Source organism: Penicillium canariense, assembly GCF_028826845.1.
Source record: "Penicillium canariense strain IBT 26290 chromosome Unknown utg000007l_segment0_segment0, whole genome shotgun sequence".
Lineage (NCBI taxonomy): Eukaryota > Fungi > Ascomycota > Eurotiomycetes > Eurotiales > Aspergillaceae > Penicillium > Penicillium canariense.
Genome location: NW_026622734.1, coordinates 120,146 through 140,519, shown reverse-complemented (window position 1 = coordinate 140,519; position 20,374 = coordinate 120,146). Strand labels below are relative to the sequence as shown.

Here is a 20,374-nt window from a genome sequence, read left to right as displayed (position 1 = left end):
GCTCCACCGTCGCTCTTTCATCATAACCCGCGAGCACTGCGCTGGTAGGAAAATGTGAATCCCGTGTCGTTTGGTCCACCCCGTATCTATGCACGCTTTCTCATCCGTCGAGATGAAGCGGCATTCTTCAATAGCCCCGTTTCCTAGCCTCGCGGTCGAACTGATTGAGCTCATCGCGAGTCACTTACAAGGCGATGGCTTGCTAGATCTGCGCCTCGTCTGTCGCGACCTGCAAAAGAAGACCTTCCACCATTTCGCGCGACGATTCTTTTCCTCGGTCAAAACAGACCTGTCAGAAGAAAGCCTAGGTCGCATTGATGCCCTTGCCCAAAATCAAGCACTGCGACCATACGTGCACGGCCTCGCCTTTATGCTTCAGAATGAAGTTGGGCGCGGCTTGGTCTGGACCCGACATCCCTGGGGCCCTTTGTCGGCGCCCTTAGAAATCGGGGCGATCCGCCGGTTGCGCGATAATCTGGTCAATAATTTCACAAACTGTCGGTCATTCTTCGTTTTCTGTCGATACCCTGAAGGCCATCCTGATATGAAACGGGTCACGATTTCGGATGCGGTCGCTGTGTTCTTTGCCTTAGTGGTCGACGCGCAGCTACCAGTCACCTCCTTCCATCTCATCTATGCAAATAAGTATTCCCGGACATTAATAATGGATATGCGACGCCTACCGAAGCTATTATACCGGCAACCCGAGTTCAAAACGGTCTGGTCAAATCTACAGAAACTTTCCTTAGAGCAGTACCTAACTCTCGATAATTTTGGCTTTCTCCTCGAGCTCGTGCTGAGTGCTCCCAATCTCCACACACTTCTCCTCAATCTTGGTTCGCATGATCTCGCCAGTGAATTTATGCATGAACTTGCGGAGACCGCTGCCTTCTCTCATTTGCAGGAGCTGGCATTATTCCGAACCTCGGTGCGAGTACTGGATCTCAAGAAACTTCTTGAGGGCCTCCGAGGGAGCTTGACTGCGCTGACATTCTACCATGTGTCTTTGTCACGGGATGAAAACTGGATGTCTGTTTTCACAGACCTCAGTCGCAATTTTGGGTCTTTGCAAAGCATCTCCCTGTACTATTTGTGGGCCACCGCCCCCACGAAAGAGCTTCTTTCGTTTCCGGAGATCCATAAAACACCCGGGCTGTGCGATCCTGACCAGCGATTCCAAGTGTTTTACTCGGAGAATCTCAAGAGCCCGACAGTTCTCGGGGTCGAATACTCGGGCTCCAAGATGCCGCAAGTCTTGAGTCTATTAACTAACAACTAAAATACGTCTGCCACCTCATTGAGGATGCCTCGATATTAATCATGTGCCGTTAACGATTCTGTTCTACATTGCATATGTGTATTTACTTCTCCGTTATGGCCAGTGCACGCATTCACATTCCATTCGATCTAATTTTCAGTTGTGGCATATCTCCTCCGGTGTTATTTGATCCTTCGAGAATGACTTTGCACGTGTTTGAAGCAAGTAAGCAGCGAGCATTTGAATTCATCACACAGGCTTATGTGTACGATATCAGTGTATGCAGGTCATTTGCCCCACAAATTCCGTCTTTCCCAACTCCTTTCCTACCTTGAGCCCTTCAAAGCCTGCTTCTCGACGTTTCGACCAGATACCTGAATGACTGTCTGCGTAATGTCGCCTTCAAAGCTGACTACCACACGAAGCTTCTCATTGGGCCACAGGGTCACATAATTATCTGACCAGTAAACTGGTGCAATCTCAGTGCCGTCCGATGACCTGACAGCATTCAACCGCAGGAACACGGCGGGGACATTGGACGTGTTCTCCAGCTGGACCTCAGCGTATGTCAAGCCGTCCTTGGACTTCGCTTTGACGGGTTGCACCCTGGCCTTCACCCTAGCCGGTGAGAGGGTCTCGAGCTTGGTGTAATTGGCATAGTCCGTCACCGGGGTGTAGTACCAGTTGGACTCATCCCAGTTGAGGACATCGGGCTTGGGGGAAAGCCAGTACACATTGCGACTCAGTTCACGGTTTGCTTTGGTGTCGCGCAGCACCAGGCGCAAGAACGCAACATCCTTGATCTTATTAATCCCGCTCACTTGCTGGATTTCCTTGGACGAATTGGGAACCGTACTCGTGTCGACCTTGGCTCCGGAAATCTCCTTTCCATTGGTATCAATCAAATCAATAGAAATTTCTCGGTCGCCATCCTGCTCCAGGGAATGGTTAATCAACCACACACGTTCAGTTTCATAGTTATACGCAACATGCTCCAGACGATTGCCAACTTTGGTGCCGAAGTATGCGCCCATTGGGCTCAGATAGTAATCAAACAACTGCCAGTGGAGGTTTGGCCATGCACTGTTCAACATCCAATAGATCGATCCAGTCGCCGGCCGAGATGCGTTCTGATGCGCCGAGTATGCCTCGAACTGAGCCCGAGTCGCTTCGTAATCTGCCATCTGGCACTTTATCACATAATCCTCGAGATCCAGTGCCTTTCCATAGCGGGAAAAAAGACCTTGGTTGTAGATCGAGCGGTCGAAGAATTGTGAGTCATATCGGGACATATGGTATAGATCCGCCGCTGGCTCTTTCCACATGGTTTCCAGGTCAACGGTGGACATGAACTTCTTCAAACTGCCCATCTCAGGTGTACCAACCCCCGCACCAAGCTCAGACCCGAAACCAAATGCAGCACCTCCCTTGTCGCCATACCAATAGTTGGGAGGCACCCAGTCATATGGACCATCCATCTTCATTCCGGAGGGTCCCAGGGCCTCCGGGTAGCCACGCATGCTAGCGGACGCAATAACCGGATTTTCCCAATCCATCTCCTTCAAAGCAGCCAGATATACCTCTGTGGCACGGTCGTTTGGCCAGTAGTCCGAGCCCACAAGGAACCCAAGCATGGAAGGGTGCGCTTGCATCATCTCTGCCTCGTGAAGCATCGCCGCGCGAGCAATAGGGTAGTCCGACTCTCCCCACTTGGCCCCTGCGGCGTCATCATTGTACTGTAAGTAGAGTGTCAGTATCTCAGAGAGTACGTTTGGTGCGGGATCTTACCTCCCAGCCCTCCCACTTATCACAGCATTCCCAGCCCGCCAACACCATCATGCCCATCCGGTCCGCCAGCTCATACAATTCTGGATGCTCCTGCTTCCCCTCAAGACGCACAGTGTTCATCCCCATATCAAGCATGTACTGGAAGATCTTCTCGACTCGCGTCTCATCGAAGCGCATGAACAAGTCCGGTCCGTAGCCTGCTCCCAGGACCTGAAATGGCTGATCATTCACAATGAAGGCCCTATCATTGTGCTCGTTGACGTAGGATGAAACTTGTCTAATACCAAATTGTTGAGGCCGAGTCCTGTCCGACACTTTCATGGTTTTGTCATGGACAAGCGCGCTGGCTTGAACTGTGTACAGCGGCTGAGCACCCCAGCGGGCTGGCCACCAGATCTTGGCATTTTCGACCGGGACTCTGATTGAAATTGTTTTATTCTCGCCAGGCCGTAGTTCAAGAGAATGCGTTATAGGACCAACTTGGGACCCGTCCGGTGAGCTAATTGTGCCGTATAATGTTACTTGAACTGTCTTCTGTGCTTGGTTAACCAGGTCGGTTTTCAGCGTCACATTCACCTGCTGGTTCTGCCCCGCCTTATTGAAATCGGTGATGACCCGGAAAGGAGACATTGAGACAGGGCCTGTCTGTGAGATCTCCACATGCCGCCACACGCCAGTACCGTTGTCCGCGGGATACGGGTTCCAGTCGACGAAACCCATGGCAAAATCACGCAGATAGTTTGTCGGATAGGCCCGGATAAGCAAGCAGTTGGCTCCATCCTGTACATAGTTGGTCAAGTTGTACTTGTGGCCACCGTACGAGCCCTGCTGCTCGTCGCTCGTCGCGATCAGCTCACCATTCACGTAAATGTCGGCTTTGGAGGTGATGCCGTGGGTCTGTAGCGCAAAGTGTTGGCTGTCGGTCGGGCTGAGTGTAAATTCCTGCCGGTAGAGCCATGGAGAACGGAAAACAGTCTCCGAGTCCAGTTGCTTCATATTCTCCGAATAAAATAACTCCATATCATTGTACACGCCATCTTCGATAAGCCCAGCCATGACTGTTCCGCGCGGGCCGACATGATGCCAGGAAGACACATCCGCACCGGGCTGGGACAGGCCAGACATATCGTCTGAGACGCGCGTGCTGGATTGGAGTCTCCATCCTGGGATGATTGCAGTGTCTCCTGGAGCTGAAATGAGAGGCTCCCCGGTGTTCCCCGCTGCATGCACCCCAGCCAGGGCCACAAAGAGGGCGCGTAGCGTTTGTGATAGATTCATAAGTAGGTATAGCAAATTCCTTCTTGTTTTCAGGGTCCACTGGAAATGGACCACATGGTGTTCATTGAACTTGTGGATGGCCCGAATATATATTGCCCTAAATCGCGGCTGTCACTATCAATAAAAAAGGCGAAGTTGCACCGTAAGCGACCGATCAAACGAGGGGTTTCTACTCCGTACAACCGTGGTAGATGGTCTGTCTGATGCAGATCACTTTGCTGCAGGGACCTTCTCAGTCTGGACTAGTTGGCTTCGGTAATTCCGGGGAACCGTGCATTTTGCCGGTTGGGTTTGGCGACGAGCAAGCAAATTCCTAACTGGGCGAGTGGTTTGGCGCTGCTAAGACCCTGCAGACCCTTGGCAGGGAGCTTGGTGGGGGCCATTGCTTTGGTTGTCGGGGCTCAATTTGGCGCCGATTGCCCGATGAGCTAGACCAGACCTAGTGTAACACGCCATAGATTGATTAGGAGACTAATCTGAAATGGCGTGAGTGCGTCGGTCAATTAGGAGTGGTCAGGAAAATAGCTGTGGTGAGGCCGCAAAAGTAAATAAATATATATGTGTTCTAGGAAAGCCTGCGGGAGACATTAATTTTAGGTAGGCAGCGCAGGTATCAAACTTAGTTCCATTTATAGGGTAGCTTGTAGCGTCCAGCCACCCCTTGAGTTGTTCCACCTCTGATGTGTTCATGCTGAATGATCCTCCAGAGTAAAACTTTTTCATGCGGTATTTTGCTTCCTACTATTGTTATAGGTTGAACAGCCGATCTATAGGAAAACCTGGTGTCGACTGGGAGATGGGAGTATGATCTATGAATTACCTTCGGAGAGTCAAACAACCTGAACACCACATCCAACAATGAACTGCAACTTGCAGTTTCCTGGATCAAGGCACAGCGTACTCAATTGCCACGGACTAAATGAAGTGAATTGGTGAGATGGGTCTGGTTTATTGCCTGAATTCCAAGGTATCAACTATCTTACGTAACTAACACTGATTTTGCAGCAGGGAAGTCCAAGTCGAGGAACAGAGAACTAAATCTATTAATTCAATGGATGAAATAACTGCAACCTTAGATTTGCTTGACATCTTTGATGAATCAAGTACAAGTGCTTCATCGGGGGGAGTTGAGCCCACCTCGCGCCTTCCCGATAACTAGTTGGAACCAGCAGTTCTGCTGGGCTGTTTCAATCCACTAAGCCCTCAATTCTGACAATCTTGCCTTAGATTCACACTTCTGATCAATGGGAAAAGCAGGAAACTAAATTGTCTTCCTGATCATATGTCCTTGACTCTTCTGAGAAAGGCGGAAAGGGGTCGAGACCCAACCATTCTCTCCCTTCCGGAAAGGGATGGACGTGACAACATTGGAATGCGAGGATTGTTGCCGCTGCTCGCATGCGGTAACAAACCACAGAGGCCTCGGCTCCATCTAAACAGGTCTCTGGCCCTTGTGATAGGTTCTCTTCTTGCAGCTGCCCTCGATCGATCCAGTGGTTGACAGCTTGCTGCCCGCATTCCACGTAGATCCTCATCGTGGAGCGGAGGGGCCGCAGAGCCATGGAAGCCACGACACAAAGACGGGCTCGAGGTTGCACTCTTGTCACATTGTGTGCCATTTCCGGAGAAAGTGGCAGCTGTCCGTGATAGGGGTTCTTCATGCGGCCAACCGTCAGGCTCAAGGACCCCGGTCGCCCAGGGTAGGGCGCAATGATGATTCGAGGGATGGACGCGTTGTTACCATGCCAGCACTGCTGGGATTGTTGGAATGCGGTCCTTGGATCCACACACGGCCCCTCCTACTTGCTGCTCCTCATGGTGACTGAAGTCGTGCTCCCTTTTTCCTTCTCTTCTTCTTTGCTCGTTCTGTTGCGTGAATGAAATAGATCGCCGTGATCCACGGCGTCGAATCCATTCTTTATCGCAATTAGTCGCATACAGAAATCCCTTGTTGATGAGAGAGAATTCAAGCTGAAGCCCAATCACCGATCAATCCCCCATTGACACTTCCGAACTTCTGCCGTTCCTGATCGGCTTCAACACAACCCGTGATGCGGGCGGCCAGCTCCTCTACTCAGCCCTCATGGGCGAGTTTGTTGACAATTGGTCTAGCAGGACTGGGTGCTGTCCAGGCTGTGGATTTGGATATTGAAGATGGAGGTAAGGAGCACCCGCCCAGCCCGATGGACTAGGAGACTGACGTCGGGCCAGAGTCTATCAAAAAGGCAGCTAAGGAGATTGCCACCAACATGATGACATACTACACCGGTATGAATCCTGGGGATAACCCAGGTAATTTGCCTGATCCATACTACTGGTGGGAGGCTGGCGCAATGTTCAACGCATTGATTGATTACTGGTACTACACGGGCGACGATACTTGGAACGACATTACCATTCAGGGTATGACATGGCAAGCTGGCGAGAATGGCGCTTTTATGCCCAACAACCAGAGTAAAACGGAAGGAAATGACGACCAGGTGTTCTGGGCGTTTGCAGCAATGTCAGCAGCTGAACGCAACTTCCCCAATCCTCCGGACGACAAGCCCCAATGGCTGGAGATGGCCCAAGCAGTATTCAACACCCAGGCCCCACGTTGGGACCCATCCTCTTGTGGAGGGGGCCTGCGCTGGCAGATCTTTACTTGGAACAATGGCTACAACTATAAGAACACCATCTCCACAGGCGGTTTCTTCCACCTCGCCGCGCGCCTTGCGAAATATACCGGGAATAGCACCTATTCCGATTGGGCCGAGAAGGCATGGGATTGGATATCTGACGTCGGCTTCATGACCACAAACTATCACTTCTGGGACGGAGCTAGTGATTTGAACGAGTGTAAAGAGCTGAACAAGATTGAGTGGACCTACAACAACGGGGTTTTCTTGCTTGGTGCGGCGAATATGTACAATGCGGTAAGCACTGATCAGCCATGGTGGCAATTCAAGAGGTGAAGCTGATTTCCGATAGACCGAAGATCCCAAATGGAAAGATCGGCTGCAAAGAGTTCTCAACTCTACAGACATATTTTTCGCGACGACTCCGAAAAATGTGATGTATGAGCGTGCTTGCGAGACGGTCAACACTTGCATGGTCGACCAGCGATCATTCAAGGGCTATCTCGCGCGATGGATGGCCTCTACCACTCAACTAGCTCCTTTCACCTTTGACCAGATTATGCCTAAATTGAAAGCCTCAGGGCAAGCAGCCGCCAAAACCTGCACGGGAGGAGACCAGCAGACATCATGTGGTCTGAGATGGACCGACCAAAAGTGGGACCATACCAAGGATTTCGGACAACAAATGGCCGCACTGGAGGTTGTTCAGTCCAATCTCATCACACGCGTTGATCCGCCAGTCACTAGCGATAATGGTGGTACCAGTAAAGGAAATCCCAGTGCCGGTGGAAAGCCCCCAGAGCCAAAGCCAAAGGCTCTCTCCTACACCATCACTACAGCAGACAGAGCCGGTGCCGGCATCCTGACTGTGATGATGATAATCACCCTTGGTGGTTCATGCGGCTGGTTGATTTGGGATTAGTTTTTTCCATTTTCAGGGGGCTTTTATTTCCGATGTACTCGCGTTGATCGTGTGCTTCCGCTGATTGGTCGAGGTGGAATGGGGTTTTGTGAATAAGGCCAGCACTCGATATATACTTTAAATTCTGATTGTTGTATCTGTTTGACTACCCACCGCTCCCTTGAAATGGTCTGCGCAGTCAACGCCAGAAAATTGCCGGGCTTGCGCCTGAAGACTCGGATAAACGGGGACTAAGTTTTCCCCACATAGCCCCGTCCCCCCGAACAAAGAGGGGACCAAGACATCAGCAGCACCATGATGATACGATCTCACAACGTAAAGAGGGGTCAGCGACATAGCGGGATATTTCCGCAGCGTCTTGCCTCGGGTGCTCGGCCGGTTATGTTAGAGACTACTTACTTATACACCGCTGGCCATCGTACAATGGCGATGAGTACGCTACCCATCGCGTCGCTCGCGGTTCCACAATGGGCTCAGTAACAGAGACGCAGCAATATGATATTCCCACTCACTGCAAAGCGGGTGTGGTCATCAACGAAGGTCCAGATTTTCATGTTGAGGTACAAATGGTACCAGTGCCGGAGCCTGGTATGAGTCCCCGACTGAATTTCCCTTTGACGAGAGTTAACTTGCCACAATTCTTAATACACAGGGCCTGACGATGTCTTGATTCGACTGAACTTCACGGGGCTCTGCTCCTCGGATATCCACATGATGCAGGGTGACTTGGATACACCACCCATGTCGACGTTTGGCGTACGGTCTCCCGGCCATGAAGGTGCAGGTATTATTGTCAAAGTTGGCGCCAATGTCAATAACTTCAGACTTGGTGATCGAGCCGGGGTCAAGCCACTTCTAGATACCTGTGGGTCTTGCCATTTGTGCTGGGATGATAAGGAGACATACTGCAAAAGAGCGATTCATACTGGCTTGATGACCCCCGGTACGTTCAAAATGCCACTAAGCGCCAGACTCAGCGAAAACTAATGTCCAGGCAAGGGACGTACCAGCAATATCTCGTCTCTCCTGCACGATATGCATCACCAATCCCAGACGGTGTGCCCGATGAAGTTGCTGCACCTATTATGTGCAGCGCGAGCACGGTTTATCGGTCGCTCGTCGAGTCCAACTTGAAAGCTGGCTCCTGGGTAGTTTTCCCAGGTGGCGGAGGTGGCGTTGGCATTCAAGGCGTACAGCTAGCCAAGGCCATGGGGATGCGACCAATTGTCGTGGACACCGGTGATGAGAAACGGGCGCTGTCCATGAAAATGGGTGCAGAAGCCTTCGTCGATTTCAAGGAAGAACAGGATCCTACCACGGCCGTCATCCAGATTGCTGATGGAGTCGGCGTGCACGGTGTCTTCGTTACAGCCCCAGCTGCGTACAAAACGGCGGTCTCCTTTGTTGGCCAACGAGTAGGATCCATGGTGATGTGCATCGGGCTCCCTCCGGTGGGGTCACTGATTCTGGGAACCGACCCCTGCGAGTACATATTCAAGAACCTCAGTATCAAAGGGACCTTGGTGGGCAGTCGGAGGGACACCGCGGCCGCCTTGGACTTTGCCCGGCGTGGGGTGCTTCAGCAGATCAGTGAAGTGTACCCAATTAATCGACTGCCCGAAGCAGTGGAAAAGCTTCGCAAAGGCCAAGTTGCAGGGCGCATTGTGATTAATTTCAACTGGGAAGAGTGATGTCGGCTGGTTGAAGATCGTACCGGGTTGATTGATAGGATCGGTATTGACTTGTGATGATGCTAAAATGACGGGTGTACGCGGAGAAGAAGAATCCAACGCTGGTAATTTCTGTGATTCAGTCTATAATTTGTCTCCGCTGGCAACAATTCACTACTATATATCATAAAAGGCAGCCACAATAATCGATCGACGAGGCAGCTTCCGGCCTCACTCTCGGGGTTGGAAATGTAATCAACTAGTTGCTGGAGACGGAATAGTAGTGGATGGATGCCCCAGGCCTCATCAAGATTCTTGTGTGAACATTCGATAATATCCGTACCCTCGCGTACTTGTCAGATTTGCGCATTATCTATTGGCGGAATGGCTGCTCACCTTTTCTCCAATCATGGAGACTGAGCTTTGGATACGGCAGTCTGGGATGGCTGGTATAATGGGAATGTCAATTCAAAGGCTACAGGTTCCGCGAGTTCGAGGTGAGTAACGATATTTGCTCCTTAGGATCAGCTAAGTTTTGAAAGGAGCTGGCAGGAAAACTCCCGTACTGTTCCCTCTTAACCCAACTGGCGGCGAAAAATGTGGTGCAGATACAGTCCGGGATATACGAGGCTTCTCTGTAAAGGCTTTCACCGAGAAAGGTAATCGTGATATTGTAGGCAATCATACTATGAATCCTTGTCCTTCTACATCGGTTCCACCTCCACTAAAAACCCTCAACAATGCTGGACTTTCATAATTAGGACCTCTGGTATACTATTGCGCGCGCGCAATTTCCAGTTGGAAATCTTACGTTCAGGTCATGGAGCCCAAGAAGGCCTGAAAGAGATGGTCGCGCCTTTATTGACATCACGAAAGTCTAGTTTCACAAAGAATTCATGGCTTACAGATCTGGACTTCCTACTATCCAACTTTTCTATTAGCCAAGAACACCGCTGCAGCATTCATAAATTGCATATGATTGCGAAACTTCCTTTCTTTCCTTTTGTTCACAACGCAACAAACTCGGATATTTGATTTCGGAGGCCCCACGCTCCATGTGGGGATGCTTCGAATTATCCGGCTGCAGATCTTGGCCTTCATGCTACCAGACATTGTAACCGGGATCCAGAAGCTGTCGATCTATTCCCCTTTATATGTTTCACCTCACGCTTGGGTCGCGCTATCAATTAGGCTTAGTGCCATGCCTAACAAGTGAGCTTCCACGATGCTTTTCTTCGGCCGATAAATACCCGCACTCCAGGAATTCAATTTGCGGGGGGTGGGGCTTGACAGCCCATTCTGAGAATACTTAAGAATGACGTGCTTCCTAATCTGATGATGGAAAACATTGCTCAACCTGCTCAAAAGGATACAGTCATGCGAACAACATTACTTCCAGTCCTATGCCTTGCGGTAGCTGCCGAGGCTCAGGAGCTTCACCTCACAACGACAGGATATACAGCCCGGCCTCAGTGTTCAAAGTCATTCGCCTCACCAAGCTATTACTTCCAGCCATTTTCCTATTCATTGAGCGAAACGGTTCGCTATGCGACTTCAATTCCTTCTCCGACGGTTACAAGGACGTATGCTCCGGCATACAAAGATGCAGCCAAACACCTGACCACGAATGTTTCCACAACAACTTGGGGCAGCTGGCTTCCTGGTAAAACCGCCATCCATGCCACAGATACTCATGATCCCTATGGTCAAGCCGCATGGTCGTCCATGTGGTTGGAAGCGGATCTACAGAACTACGTTGGTTATCCAAATTTGTCTGACGGTATTCTGTAGTTATTGACTATGAATTCTAGACTACCACCGGAATGTTTTCGACAACCGTCAGTCCAACTCCGGTTCCAACTAGCGAGCTAGTCCTGCCGCCCCGCGACTATTTTGGTCCTACAGACTGTTACGATTTCCCCCGGGATTTTGTTTTCGGCGTTGCCGGGAGTGCGGCTCAGATTGAAGGCGCAATTGCGATGGAGGGGCGCTCGCCATCCCTGCTGGAAAAACTGATATCAGGTGACAAGCCAAAGGACTATGTTACCAATGAGAACTACTTTCTCTATAAGCAGGATATTGAGCGAATAGCAGCCATGGGTGTGGAATATTACAGCTTTACAATTCCATGGACGCGGATTCTACCTTTTGTTCTACCTGGCACACCGGTTAATAAACAGGCTATTGACCATTACAATGACCTCATCAATACGGTTCTTGATGCCGGAATGCAGCCTGTTGTGACGATGCTCCATTTTGATAGCCCCCTCATGTTCGTGGCCAGCGACAACATCAGTATGCATAATCCCTAGCCTGACTCCTAACACCCGTTTTCTTAAGTGTTCTAACTTTCGCAGCTCGACATCCCGATATAGGGTATAACAATGCAGGCTATCAGAATGAGACATTTGTTGATGCATTCGTCAACTACGGCAAAATTCTCGTGTCAAACTTCGCAGATCGAGTTCCTATCTGGGTCACTTTCAATGAACCACTACTCTACTCGTTCAACTTTCAGGGTGTCGATAATGTTGTCCATGCACATGCCCAAGTATATCGATTCTACCATGAAGAGTTGAAAGCCACGGGAAAGATGGGCATTAAATTCAATGATAACTTTGGTGTTCCAAAGAACCCGAAAAATTCCAAGGATGTTCAGGCAGCCAATCGATTCAACGAGATGCAACTTGGCTTTTTTGCGAATCCCATTTTTCTCGGCAAACAATACCCCGATTCAATTTTAAAGACACTCCCCGGAGCCAGATCATTGAACAAAACTGAGTTGGAATATATTGGTCACACAGCAGACTTCTTTGGCATTGATCCCTATACAGCAACAGTGGTCTCTCCGGCACATGAGGGGATCAGTGCCTGTGCGGCAAATAGCTCAACCACCAACTCGCTTTTCCCATACTGTGTCAACCAGGAAACAAAGGATGTCTACGGGTGGAATATTGGCTATAGGTCGGGTGAGTTGACAATCCTCAGGTCCACCACGTGCTCCTTAAAGTTCACGTTCTCACGTATCTCAAGAATCATACGTCTATATCACCCCGACTTACTTCCGCGAGTATCTGTCCTATCTGTGGAATACATTTCGACATCCTATCCTAGTCTCTGAATTTGGCTTCCCTGTGTGGGACGAAGCTGAAAAGGAACTTTCGGATCAACTTTTTGACTCGCCTCGCAGCACTTACTACCTATCATTCATGTCCGAGATTCTCCGCGCCATCTACGAGGATGGGGTACATGTGATGGGCGCTTTGGCGTGGAGTTTCGTCGACAACTGGGAGTTTGGAGATTACTCTGCCCAGTTCGGGCTTCAGGTCGTCAATAGAACCACGCAGGATCGGTTCTATAAAAAGAGCTTTTTTGACCTGGTAGATTTTGTGAAGGCAAGACAGCACTGATATTGACTGTAGTAGCTTCTGAATTTCTAGTTAGGATTTTATCTATCTGACCGGACTCATTACTTGATTACAAGATGGAAACATGGAGAATAGAAAGACCGATATGCAGATAACAATTGTGATGGACGACCGGAACGAAATTCAACGTCAGCCATCAGATCAGGCGATGTACTACTTTCCAGTATCGGAAGCCGCTACTCTTCGCCCAACAATAAATTTAATTGTTGGTTATCCTAATTTGTCTGACAGTAGTCTGCTGTTATTAACTATTAAGAAATCATTACCTATATACTAGTAGATATCTAGAATTAAGAAATATTCGAAAAGAGCTATAAGGCCAATTAGGGACGCGTTTAGAAACGTCTCGAGTCTACTAGGAGGCTTAAACAAAGGCATGAAAGGTAAACTAGCCACAATTTCGCGATCCAGAATGGTCCAGGCCGTACTAGACTTTATGAAGGCGTCACAGAGATTTCAAAGCTGCGCGCCACTATGATAACCTAATAGTATAAACGGCAATTAGGCCACTATAGGCCTTGACGAGGCTCTAAGTTCGTTTTCAGGAAGCGTATAAGTAGAGGACCGTATTGATACCTGATATGCTTGATATTCCCGCAACTCTGCCACACTATAAGAGAACATCCCCTTTGAAACTGGAAGCACAACCGAAAGACATGAAGTATACCAAACGCAATAATCTTAGCTCAGATATTAGTCCTGCCAATGTCATCTTCTTACCAACCTAACCTCAGGAAAATGCCTCCTCCTGTATCGAAATTTTCTCTGACCTGGGCACTGCGAACTAACCATCCATAAACATAAAATGTTGCCCGTGGGGGCATGTCATCGTAAAAGATATATGCAATCAATCAAGCCTTCGTATGCCTTGTCGAAGTCCCCTTCTCCACATCACTGGCATCAGACTCATTCTCGGACTCATCCTTGCGTTTGAACTTCATCATCTGTCCCAGACGACGGAATCCGCGCCCAAACGGCTGCCAGATCCAGTGCATCCCCCGACTAAGCGGATGATACACCGTCACGAACGGCTTACCAACAACGTGGGCGATGGCCGCAAACCAGGGATCAGGGAATATGCGGATGACCATGGCCCAGGGGAGGGAGAATGCAGCCACCACAATACAGATGGCCCATTGGACCCCGTTGATGGGGACAATGCTGAAGGCGACGCCGCCGTAGTTGGCGATTACGGCTTGACTGCCGACCATGATGATGTTGATGCCGATGAAGAACCAGTTGCGATGGAGACCGGTTAGCACGTTGAATTTGTTGTCGAGGCGTCGGTTGTTGAATTCGTTGAAGATTTGCATCCAGACGAAGGTGTTGAAGACGACGGAGCGTCGGACGTCGTCTTCATAGTCCAGGAAGCCCGGGGCTTTGACGAAGTGCATGATTAGGGTTACGGTTAGTTGGAAGATGGCTTGGCCGATGATCATCTTCCACATTGTTGTTGAGAAGAGGGGGGCGCCGCCTTTGATGGGTTTGCGGTCGAGGATTTCTTCGGTGGGGGGGTCTGTTGCTAGTGCTAGGGCAGCTAGGGAGTCCCTATATAGATGGTTAGTATTGCCTTGAGAGGTGGAAAAGGGGGTAACTTACATGATCAGGTTGATCCACAGCAGCTGCACCGCGGTCAGCACAGACCGCATCTGTGAATCTGCCACGGAGGAAATGAAGGTCAACAAGACGGCAGTGATGTTGACGGTGATCTGGAACTGGAGGAACTTGCGCACCGCGTCGTTGACGGCGCGTCCCCACATCAAGGCCGTCAGGATAGAAGCGAAGTTGTCGTCCATGAGGACAATAGCGGAGGCTTCTTTGGCAACCTCCGTGCCTGCAATGCCCATGGAGAAACCGATGTTGGCGGCCTTGAGAGCCGGTCCGTCGTTGGTACCATCACCAGTGACCGCCACGATCTCGCCCATCGCTCGCAGCCGAGTGACGAGAATGCGCTTGTCTTCCGGGGAGGATCGAGCCAGAACTTGGAGCTTGGGTAGCACCTCATCAAACTCCTCGTCTGTAAGACGGCGGAAATCTGGACCTTCCATCGCCAACCCATCCGTGTAGATACCACAGTCGGTGGCGATCGCCTTGGCCGTGACCATATTGTCGCCCGTCACCATGCGCACAATCACGCCGGCATGATGACATTTGTCTACTGCTTCAGGCACACCAGGACGGATGGGATCCTGGATACCAACCACGCCGAGTAGAGACATGTCCTTGAGCAGCAGGCTGAGGTCGGCGGAGGATGGATCGCTCGAGTCGACAGCCTCCGCTGGAGGCCATGCGGCGAAGTCACGATAGGCCAAGGAGATCGTCCGGAGAGACTGTTTTGCGTAGGATAGGATAACGTCTTCGAGTCGCTCCCGCTCGGTGCCATCAATAGGTCGTAGTCCAGCGGAGGTCCAGGAGGTTGAACTGTAACGAAGAAGAATCTCAGCAGCACCCTTGACCAGGAAGCGATAATGACCCGATGGCAAGCGCATGACGGCGCCCATGCATTTGCGGCCAGAATCGAAGGGCATCAGCTGGATGGTCGGAGCGTTGGCACGCTCCTCCACCAGCGAAGTCATTCCCAGTACATTCCGAGCGAAGCCCAGAAGTGCCGTTTCAGTCTTGGAACCGATGAAGCCCGGCACCCCGTCGTCTTCGCCCTCAAAAGCGGTCGAGTTGATCGCTACCGATGCGATCATCATCTGCTTCTGCTCAGCTGAGAGGCCTTTGGCGAAGTCTGCTGATGTTGTTCCTTTGCCTGTCTGGCTCTTGTCGTCAAAGGCGGCATCGCCGAAGGTTCCTGTCACCACCGTCATGCGGTTCTGTGTGAGAGTACCGGTCTTATCAGAGCATACGGTTGTGGCGTTTCCCATCGTCTCGCAGGACTTGAGCACGCGGACCAGGTTGTTCAGCTTGACCATCCGTGTGGTTGCGAAGGCGAGGGCGAGAGTGACAGCTAAGGGGAGGCCCTCGGGCACGGCGACGACAATCACCGTGATCGCTACGATGAGGATATCCGTGAACTGCGAGGCCTTCTCAGAGATGGTACCGGCGTTGCCCGACAAGTTGCCCAGAAACCGGAAGAGCAGAACGAAGAACAACAGCAGGGCAGCGCTGCTACCCAGCTTGGCGATAGCACCAGCGAGATGATCCAGCTTTTTCTGCAACGGGGTCTGTTCCATATCCTGACGCATGGCCATGAGGATCTTTCCAAAGCTGGAGTTGACACCGACAGATGTCACCAAACAGGTGCCGACTCCCTCGAGCACCTTGCTTCCGGAGATGATAAACGGGTCCAAGTCTTGGGCCCGGCTGTGGCCTTCTTCCAGGAGACGCATCACCTGCTCGCCGCCAGTCTTCTTCAGCTGGTCGGATTCACCGGTGGCAGAGGACTCGTCGCATTTCAGGTTGTGGCCGTCGATGAAGATGCCATCGACCGGGACCAAGTCTCCCGGCTCTAGGTTCAAGATATCGCCCACTAGGATGTCGTGAACGGAAATCCGCACTGCTCTTCCCGAGCGAGTGACAGTCACCTCCCGATCCTCTTTCTTCTTGTTGAGTCGGACAAAGGCGCGTTCCTTTTGGTAGTCGTTCAGGGACCCCACCAACACCACAATGCAAATGGCCACGCAGATGGCACATCCTTCCACCCAGTCGAGTCCCATCCCGGAGCTTCGTTTGGCGTGAGACCCTTCTCCTCCACTGGAGTGGTTCGGATCAAATGTTTCGTACAGGCCAAGGGCGAGGGAAATGACGGCGGCCACGGTGAGCAGGATCAGGACCTTGTCGTTGTATGCAATCCACATGAGCTTCCATAGCGGCGTGGCTTTCTTCTCCGGCAAAGTATTGGGCTTGAACACTCGGATTCGATCATCAAACATGTTGGCCGGCTTCTTATCAGTTGATTTCGAGGCGATGACGCCAGCATCCTCCCTATTCCCCCCGCTGACGACAGACTCGTCCACGCTGAGACCAGCCGAGACATCCGTGCGCAGTCCCCGGACCAACCAGGGCAATCCACCCAACGCAACGAAGGCGGCGAGGGACTTAGGGTTGAGTAGTTTGTTAAGCTGTCCCGGGGAGAAGTCGAACGGGTTGTCCTTGACCTCAAAATCACCCTCGGAGCCCGGGTCGGGTCGAAGCGCCTCCTCCAGCTCGCTGCCCGAGTAGATTCCCGACGTCCCACACGATGAGGCCCGCGTCTCCTTACATATGTCGTCTTGCGAACTGCTGGGGGCCATTGTACTGCCGCTCATGGCTCGATCCCGGCCGGTCTGGCCTTCGATGGCGGCCAGGTTGCTGTTCCATCGACCTCGGGAGAGGGCATCGTCGCTGCCCCGGGATAGACCCGATGCAGTGTTATTGTCGGGCACCTGGACGGTAATCACAGGAATTGAGTTCGCGCCTAGATTGCCTGGCTCCGGCGTTCCTCGAGCTTCCATCGTCTTGAGTATCGAAATGTTCCTGGCGCTGGTGCGAGAGAGCTACTAGTCTTGCATCCACAGCCATTTGCGGTTCAGAGACTTGGGCCAGGGTTACGCCGCTGAGCGACGACTTCCCATGATAAAACTCTGGAGGTGAACAATCACCTTTGCACAGCCTCACTTTCTCGGGCTCGGCGGCCGCGTTATGGGCTCCAGCATTGGGATGCCAAGAGATTGTTGAAAAGGCCCAGACGGGCCAAGCCCGCCCATGCAGGGAGGGTCATGGATGGTCGAGTCCAGAGAGGGTTCACCAGCGCTGGCTAGAACCAGTACGACGGATCTTTGGCTTGCGGGGGATCTACTGACCAACGCGGGGGGACTCCGTCGTGAGCCATCTTGTCCGCGAGAACGGCCGTGCTCCAAGGTGCAGATGCGGGGTGAATCCGATAGAAAAGCCCCAGCGTCTCCACAGATTCGCCTTGCCAAACAATGCAAGCCTTGCCTTGTCTTTTTCCCCAGTCTGAATCGTGACCAGCACAGCCCACCATGGGGTTCAATCTGCATGCCGACAACAACAATGATCCACCTGAGGTGCGCAACTTACGTGTGCATCTCATTGCCCTGGTTGTGAGTATGGGAGCCATTGCCAGTATGTCCACTTTACTCCCAGCGTGTCCTTGAGGGCGAATGGTTAATGCGATGGGTGGGGTAGTGGGTTACGATACCAGTGTCATCGGAGGCACCATGGCCTTGGAGCCCTTCCGCCGTGACTTTGGCATGGAGCGTGTCTCCAAACTGGAGACTGACACGCTGCAAGGGAACATTGTGTCGACCTTCCAGGCTGGTTGTTTCTTCGGGTCTCTGCTCACTTTCCCCTTGGCCGAGCGGTTTGGGCGCAAGATGGCCATTGTGATGGCCATTTCCATCTTCTGCGTAGGAGGAAGTCTGATGGTGAGGCCCCTCTGGACCACTAGTCACTAGAGAGTTGTGGTCAATAGCTAATACACAAGGAATGAACAAGACTGCGTCTTCAGGCCATCTGGGCATGATCTACGCCGGCCGGGCCATCGCTGGCTTTGGCATCGGCTCCGTGTCCCTTCAGGTGCCCGTGTACATCGCGGAAACAGTACGTTAGATGTGTACCAGATGGGATAGTGACGTATCTAATAAACCCCATCTAGTCACCTCCTTCAATTCGTGGTCGTCTGGTCGGCATCTTCGAGATTTGTTCCCAGGGGGGCGGGATGTGTGGGTTCTGGATCAACTATATCGTCCATCGCACCATCCCCCCAGAGAAGATGGCGCAGTGGCAGGTTCCTCTGGGTCTTCAGCTGCTGCCGGGTGGTCTGCTGCTCCTGGGGATCTTCTGGTGTCCGGAAACTCCCCGGTGGTATGCAAAGCAAGACCGGTGGGAGGAAGCCACACGCAGCCTCATCTGGATCCGAAAGCTTCCCGCCGATCATCCCATGATTCAGGATGAGATGCAGCAGATCCGCGCGCAGATCCAGATCGGAGTCCCTGCCGCAGGAACCAAGCATAATTTCTGGGATTACGTCCATCGACTGTCGCAGAAAGGCACCCGCAACCGGATCGGCATTGGCCTTCTGCTGATGGCGTTCCAGAACCTGACCGGCGTCAATATCATCACATAGTAGGAACAGCTTCCCTTGCTTGAAGGCCACGCATGCACCGCTAACCATGCCACAGCTACTCGCCCCGGATCTTTGAAACCCTGGGAATAACAGGCACAGATACGAAACTGTTTGCGACGGGGTTTTATGGGGTGGCCAAAACCTTGGGAATGATCATCTTCAGCGTCTGGCTGGTCGAGAAAATGGGACGCCGCAGCGGGCTGATCTGGGGCGCCTTCGTTGGCAGTCTGCCCATGTGGTATATCGGAGGCTATGTCTTCCGGGCGGACCCCGAAGGCGCAGCAGCCCGTGGCGACACGGCGCGCAATGCATGGACTTACCTCGCCATGGTCTGTGTCTACCTGTACGGGCTGATCTATTGTGCCACCTGGCAGGGCATCACCTGGGTGATCTGCTCCGAAGTGTTCCCGATTGACATCCGCATGCTCTGCGTGGCGCTGACTACGGCGAATCAGTGGCTGTGGTCGTTTATCATCAGCCGCACCACGCCATATATGATCACCTCGCTGGGATACGGGACATATTTCTTCTTTGCCACGTTGATGGTCTTCATGGGCTTTTGGGCGTGGTGGTTCATTCCCGAGACCAAGGGGAAGTCGCTGGAGGAGATGGAGGTATTGTTCGGGGCCCAGCCCGCGCCAGGGGATGCGGAATGGGGGGCGAAGGAAGAGACGGAGGTTGCAAAGCCAGAAATGACGGTGGCTCATATGGAGAGAATCTAGGGAAGGTCGCTGGTAAATAGTCGAGGCGTCGGAACATAGATGCCTCGAGGACCGAAGAGGATCGAGGATCTAGTGAGGGTACACGTAGCTAGCCCTAAGCCCTACTTCATGTTCCTCCCCTCCTGTACTCCATCGATACTTTAGGATTGAATCTCCATCGTCTCTTCCCTTGCCCTCTCTTCTCTCTTCTTTCTTCCTCGTCTTATTGCCTCTTTCTTCCTTCCCCAACACTCCCCTCCCTTGCAAGTTGCCACCCCCCTGCACCCCCGACTCGGCGTAGCATTCCCTTCCCCGCCCTACGTTGTAACGGACTCGATTCTCAACCAGGATCCGATGCACCTCCACAGTCTGTCCCCCCTTCTCCCCCGATATTATGAGAGATACACATGACAAGCCGAACCCTGGCACAGACCGCTCTGCGAGCGGAGTTGGCCCCCGTTCTCCGTGGCCATGCCCAGAGTGGTAAAAGATAGAGCGTGGCAGTGCTCTTGGGACTCACTCACTGCTGCGGGGGCACCACATCGGGAAAAATAACTTAATTGTTTTGACTTTTCACGTCTAAGCCAAGCAGAATCGCGCTCGCGATCGGCTGGGAAAGCCTGCGCAGTCTTTTTTTC

General features: G+C 51.9%; 7 protein-coding genes across 7 annotated transcripts; 5 read left to right on the top strand and 2 right to left on the bottom strand.

Moving 5' to 3' along the window:
- Positions 1-88: 88 nt before the first annotated feature.
- On the top strand, positions 89-1,279 carry N7482_009076 (uncharacterized protein; the record flags this gene model as incomplete). The annotated part of the gene is made up of 1 exon (XM_056691200.1): positions 89-1,279. The coding sequence occupies one exon, from the start codon at positions 89-91 to the stop codon at positions 1,277-1,279; it is 1,191 nt and encodes a 396-aa protein (XP_056538906.1).
- Positions 1,280-1,584: 305 nt separating this feature from the next.
- Positions 1,585-4,324, bottom strand: N7482_009075 (putative glycosyl hydrolase; the record flags this gene model as incomplete). Its single annotated transcript, XM_056691199.1, has 2 exons — positions 1,585-2,994; positions 3,047-4,324. The coding sequence occupies 2 exons, from the start codon at positions 4,322-4,324 to the stop codon at positions 1,585-1,587; spliced, it is 2,688 nt and encodes an 895-aa protein (XP_056538905.1).
- Positions 4,325-6,375: 2,051 nt separating this feature from the next.
- Positions 6,376-7,864, top strand: N7482_009074 (glycoside hydrolase family 76 protein; the record flags this gene model as incomplete). The annotated part of the gene is made up of 3 exons (XM_056691198.1): positions 6,376-6,484; positions 6,536-7,239; positions 7,295-7,864. The coding sequence occupies 3 exons, from the start codon at positions 6,376-6,378 to the stop codon at positions 7,862-7,864; spliced, it is 1,383 nt and encodes a 460-aa protein (XP_056538904.1).
- A 467-nt stretch (positions 7,865-8,331) lies between these two features.
- N7482_009073 (zinc-dependent alcohol dehydrogenase) lies at positions 8,332-9,555 on the top strand (the record flags this gene model as incomplete). The annotated part of the gene is made up of 3 exons (XM_056691197.1): positions 8,332-8,452; positions 8,517-8,807; positions 8,864-9,555. 3 exons carry the CDS (start codon positions 8,332-8,334, stop codon positions 9,553-9,555), a joined length of 1,104 nt encoding a protein of 367 aa, XP_056538903.1.
- A 1,356-nt stretch (positions 9,556-10,911) lies between these two features.
- N7482_009072 (glycoside hydrolase family 1 protein) lies at positions 10,912-12,944 on the top strand (the record flags this gene model as incomplete). Its single annotated transcript, XM_056691196.1, has 4 exons — positions 10,912-11,289; positions 11,346-11,829; positions 11,892-12,503; positions 12,568-12,944. 4 exons carry the CDS (start codon positions 10,912-10,914, stop codon positions 12,942-12,944), a joined length of 1,851 nt encoding a protein of 616 aa, XP_056538902.1.
- Positions 12,945-13,813: 869 nt separating this feature from the next.
- On the bottom strand, positions 13,814-17,401 carry N7482_009071 (uncharacterized protein; the record flags this gene model as incomplete). Its single annotated transcript, XM_056691195.1, has 2 exons — positions 13,814-14,510; positions 14,562-17,401. The coding sequence occupies 2 exons, from the start codon at positions 17,399-17,401 to the stop codon at positions 13,814-13,816; spliced, it is 3,537 nt and encodes a 1,178-aa protein (XP_056538901.1).
- Positions 17,402-17,929: 528 nt separating this feature from the next.
- N7482_009070 (sugar porter family MFS transporter) lies at positions 17,930-19,757 on the top strand (the record flags this gene model as incomplete). Its single annotated transcript, XM_056691194.1, has 5 exons — positions 17,930-18,032; positions 18,096-18,334; positions 18,405-18,509; positions 18,565-19,034; positions 19,091-19,757. 5 exons carry the CDS (start codon positions 17,930-17,932, stop codon positions 19,755-19,757), a joined length of 1,584 nt encoding a protein of 527 aa, XP_056538900.1.
- Between the last annotated feature and the right edge of the window lie 617 nt (positions 19,758-20,374).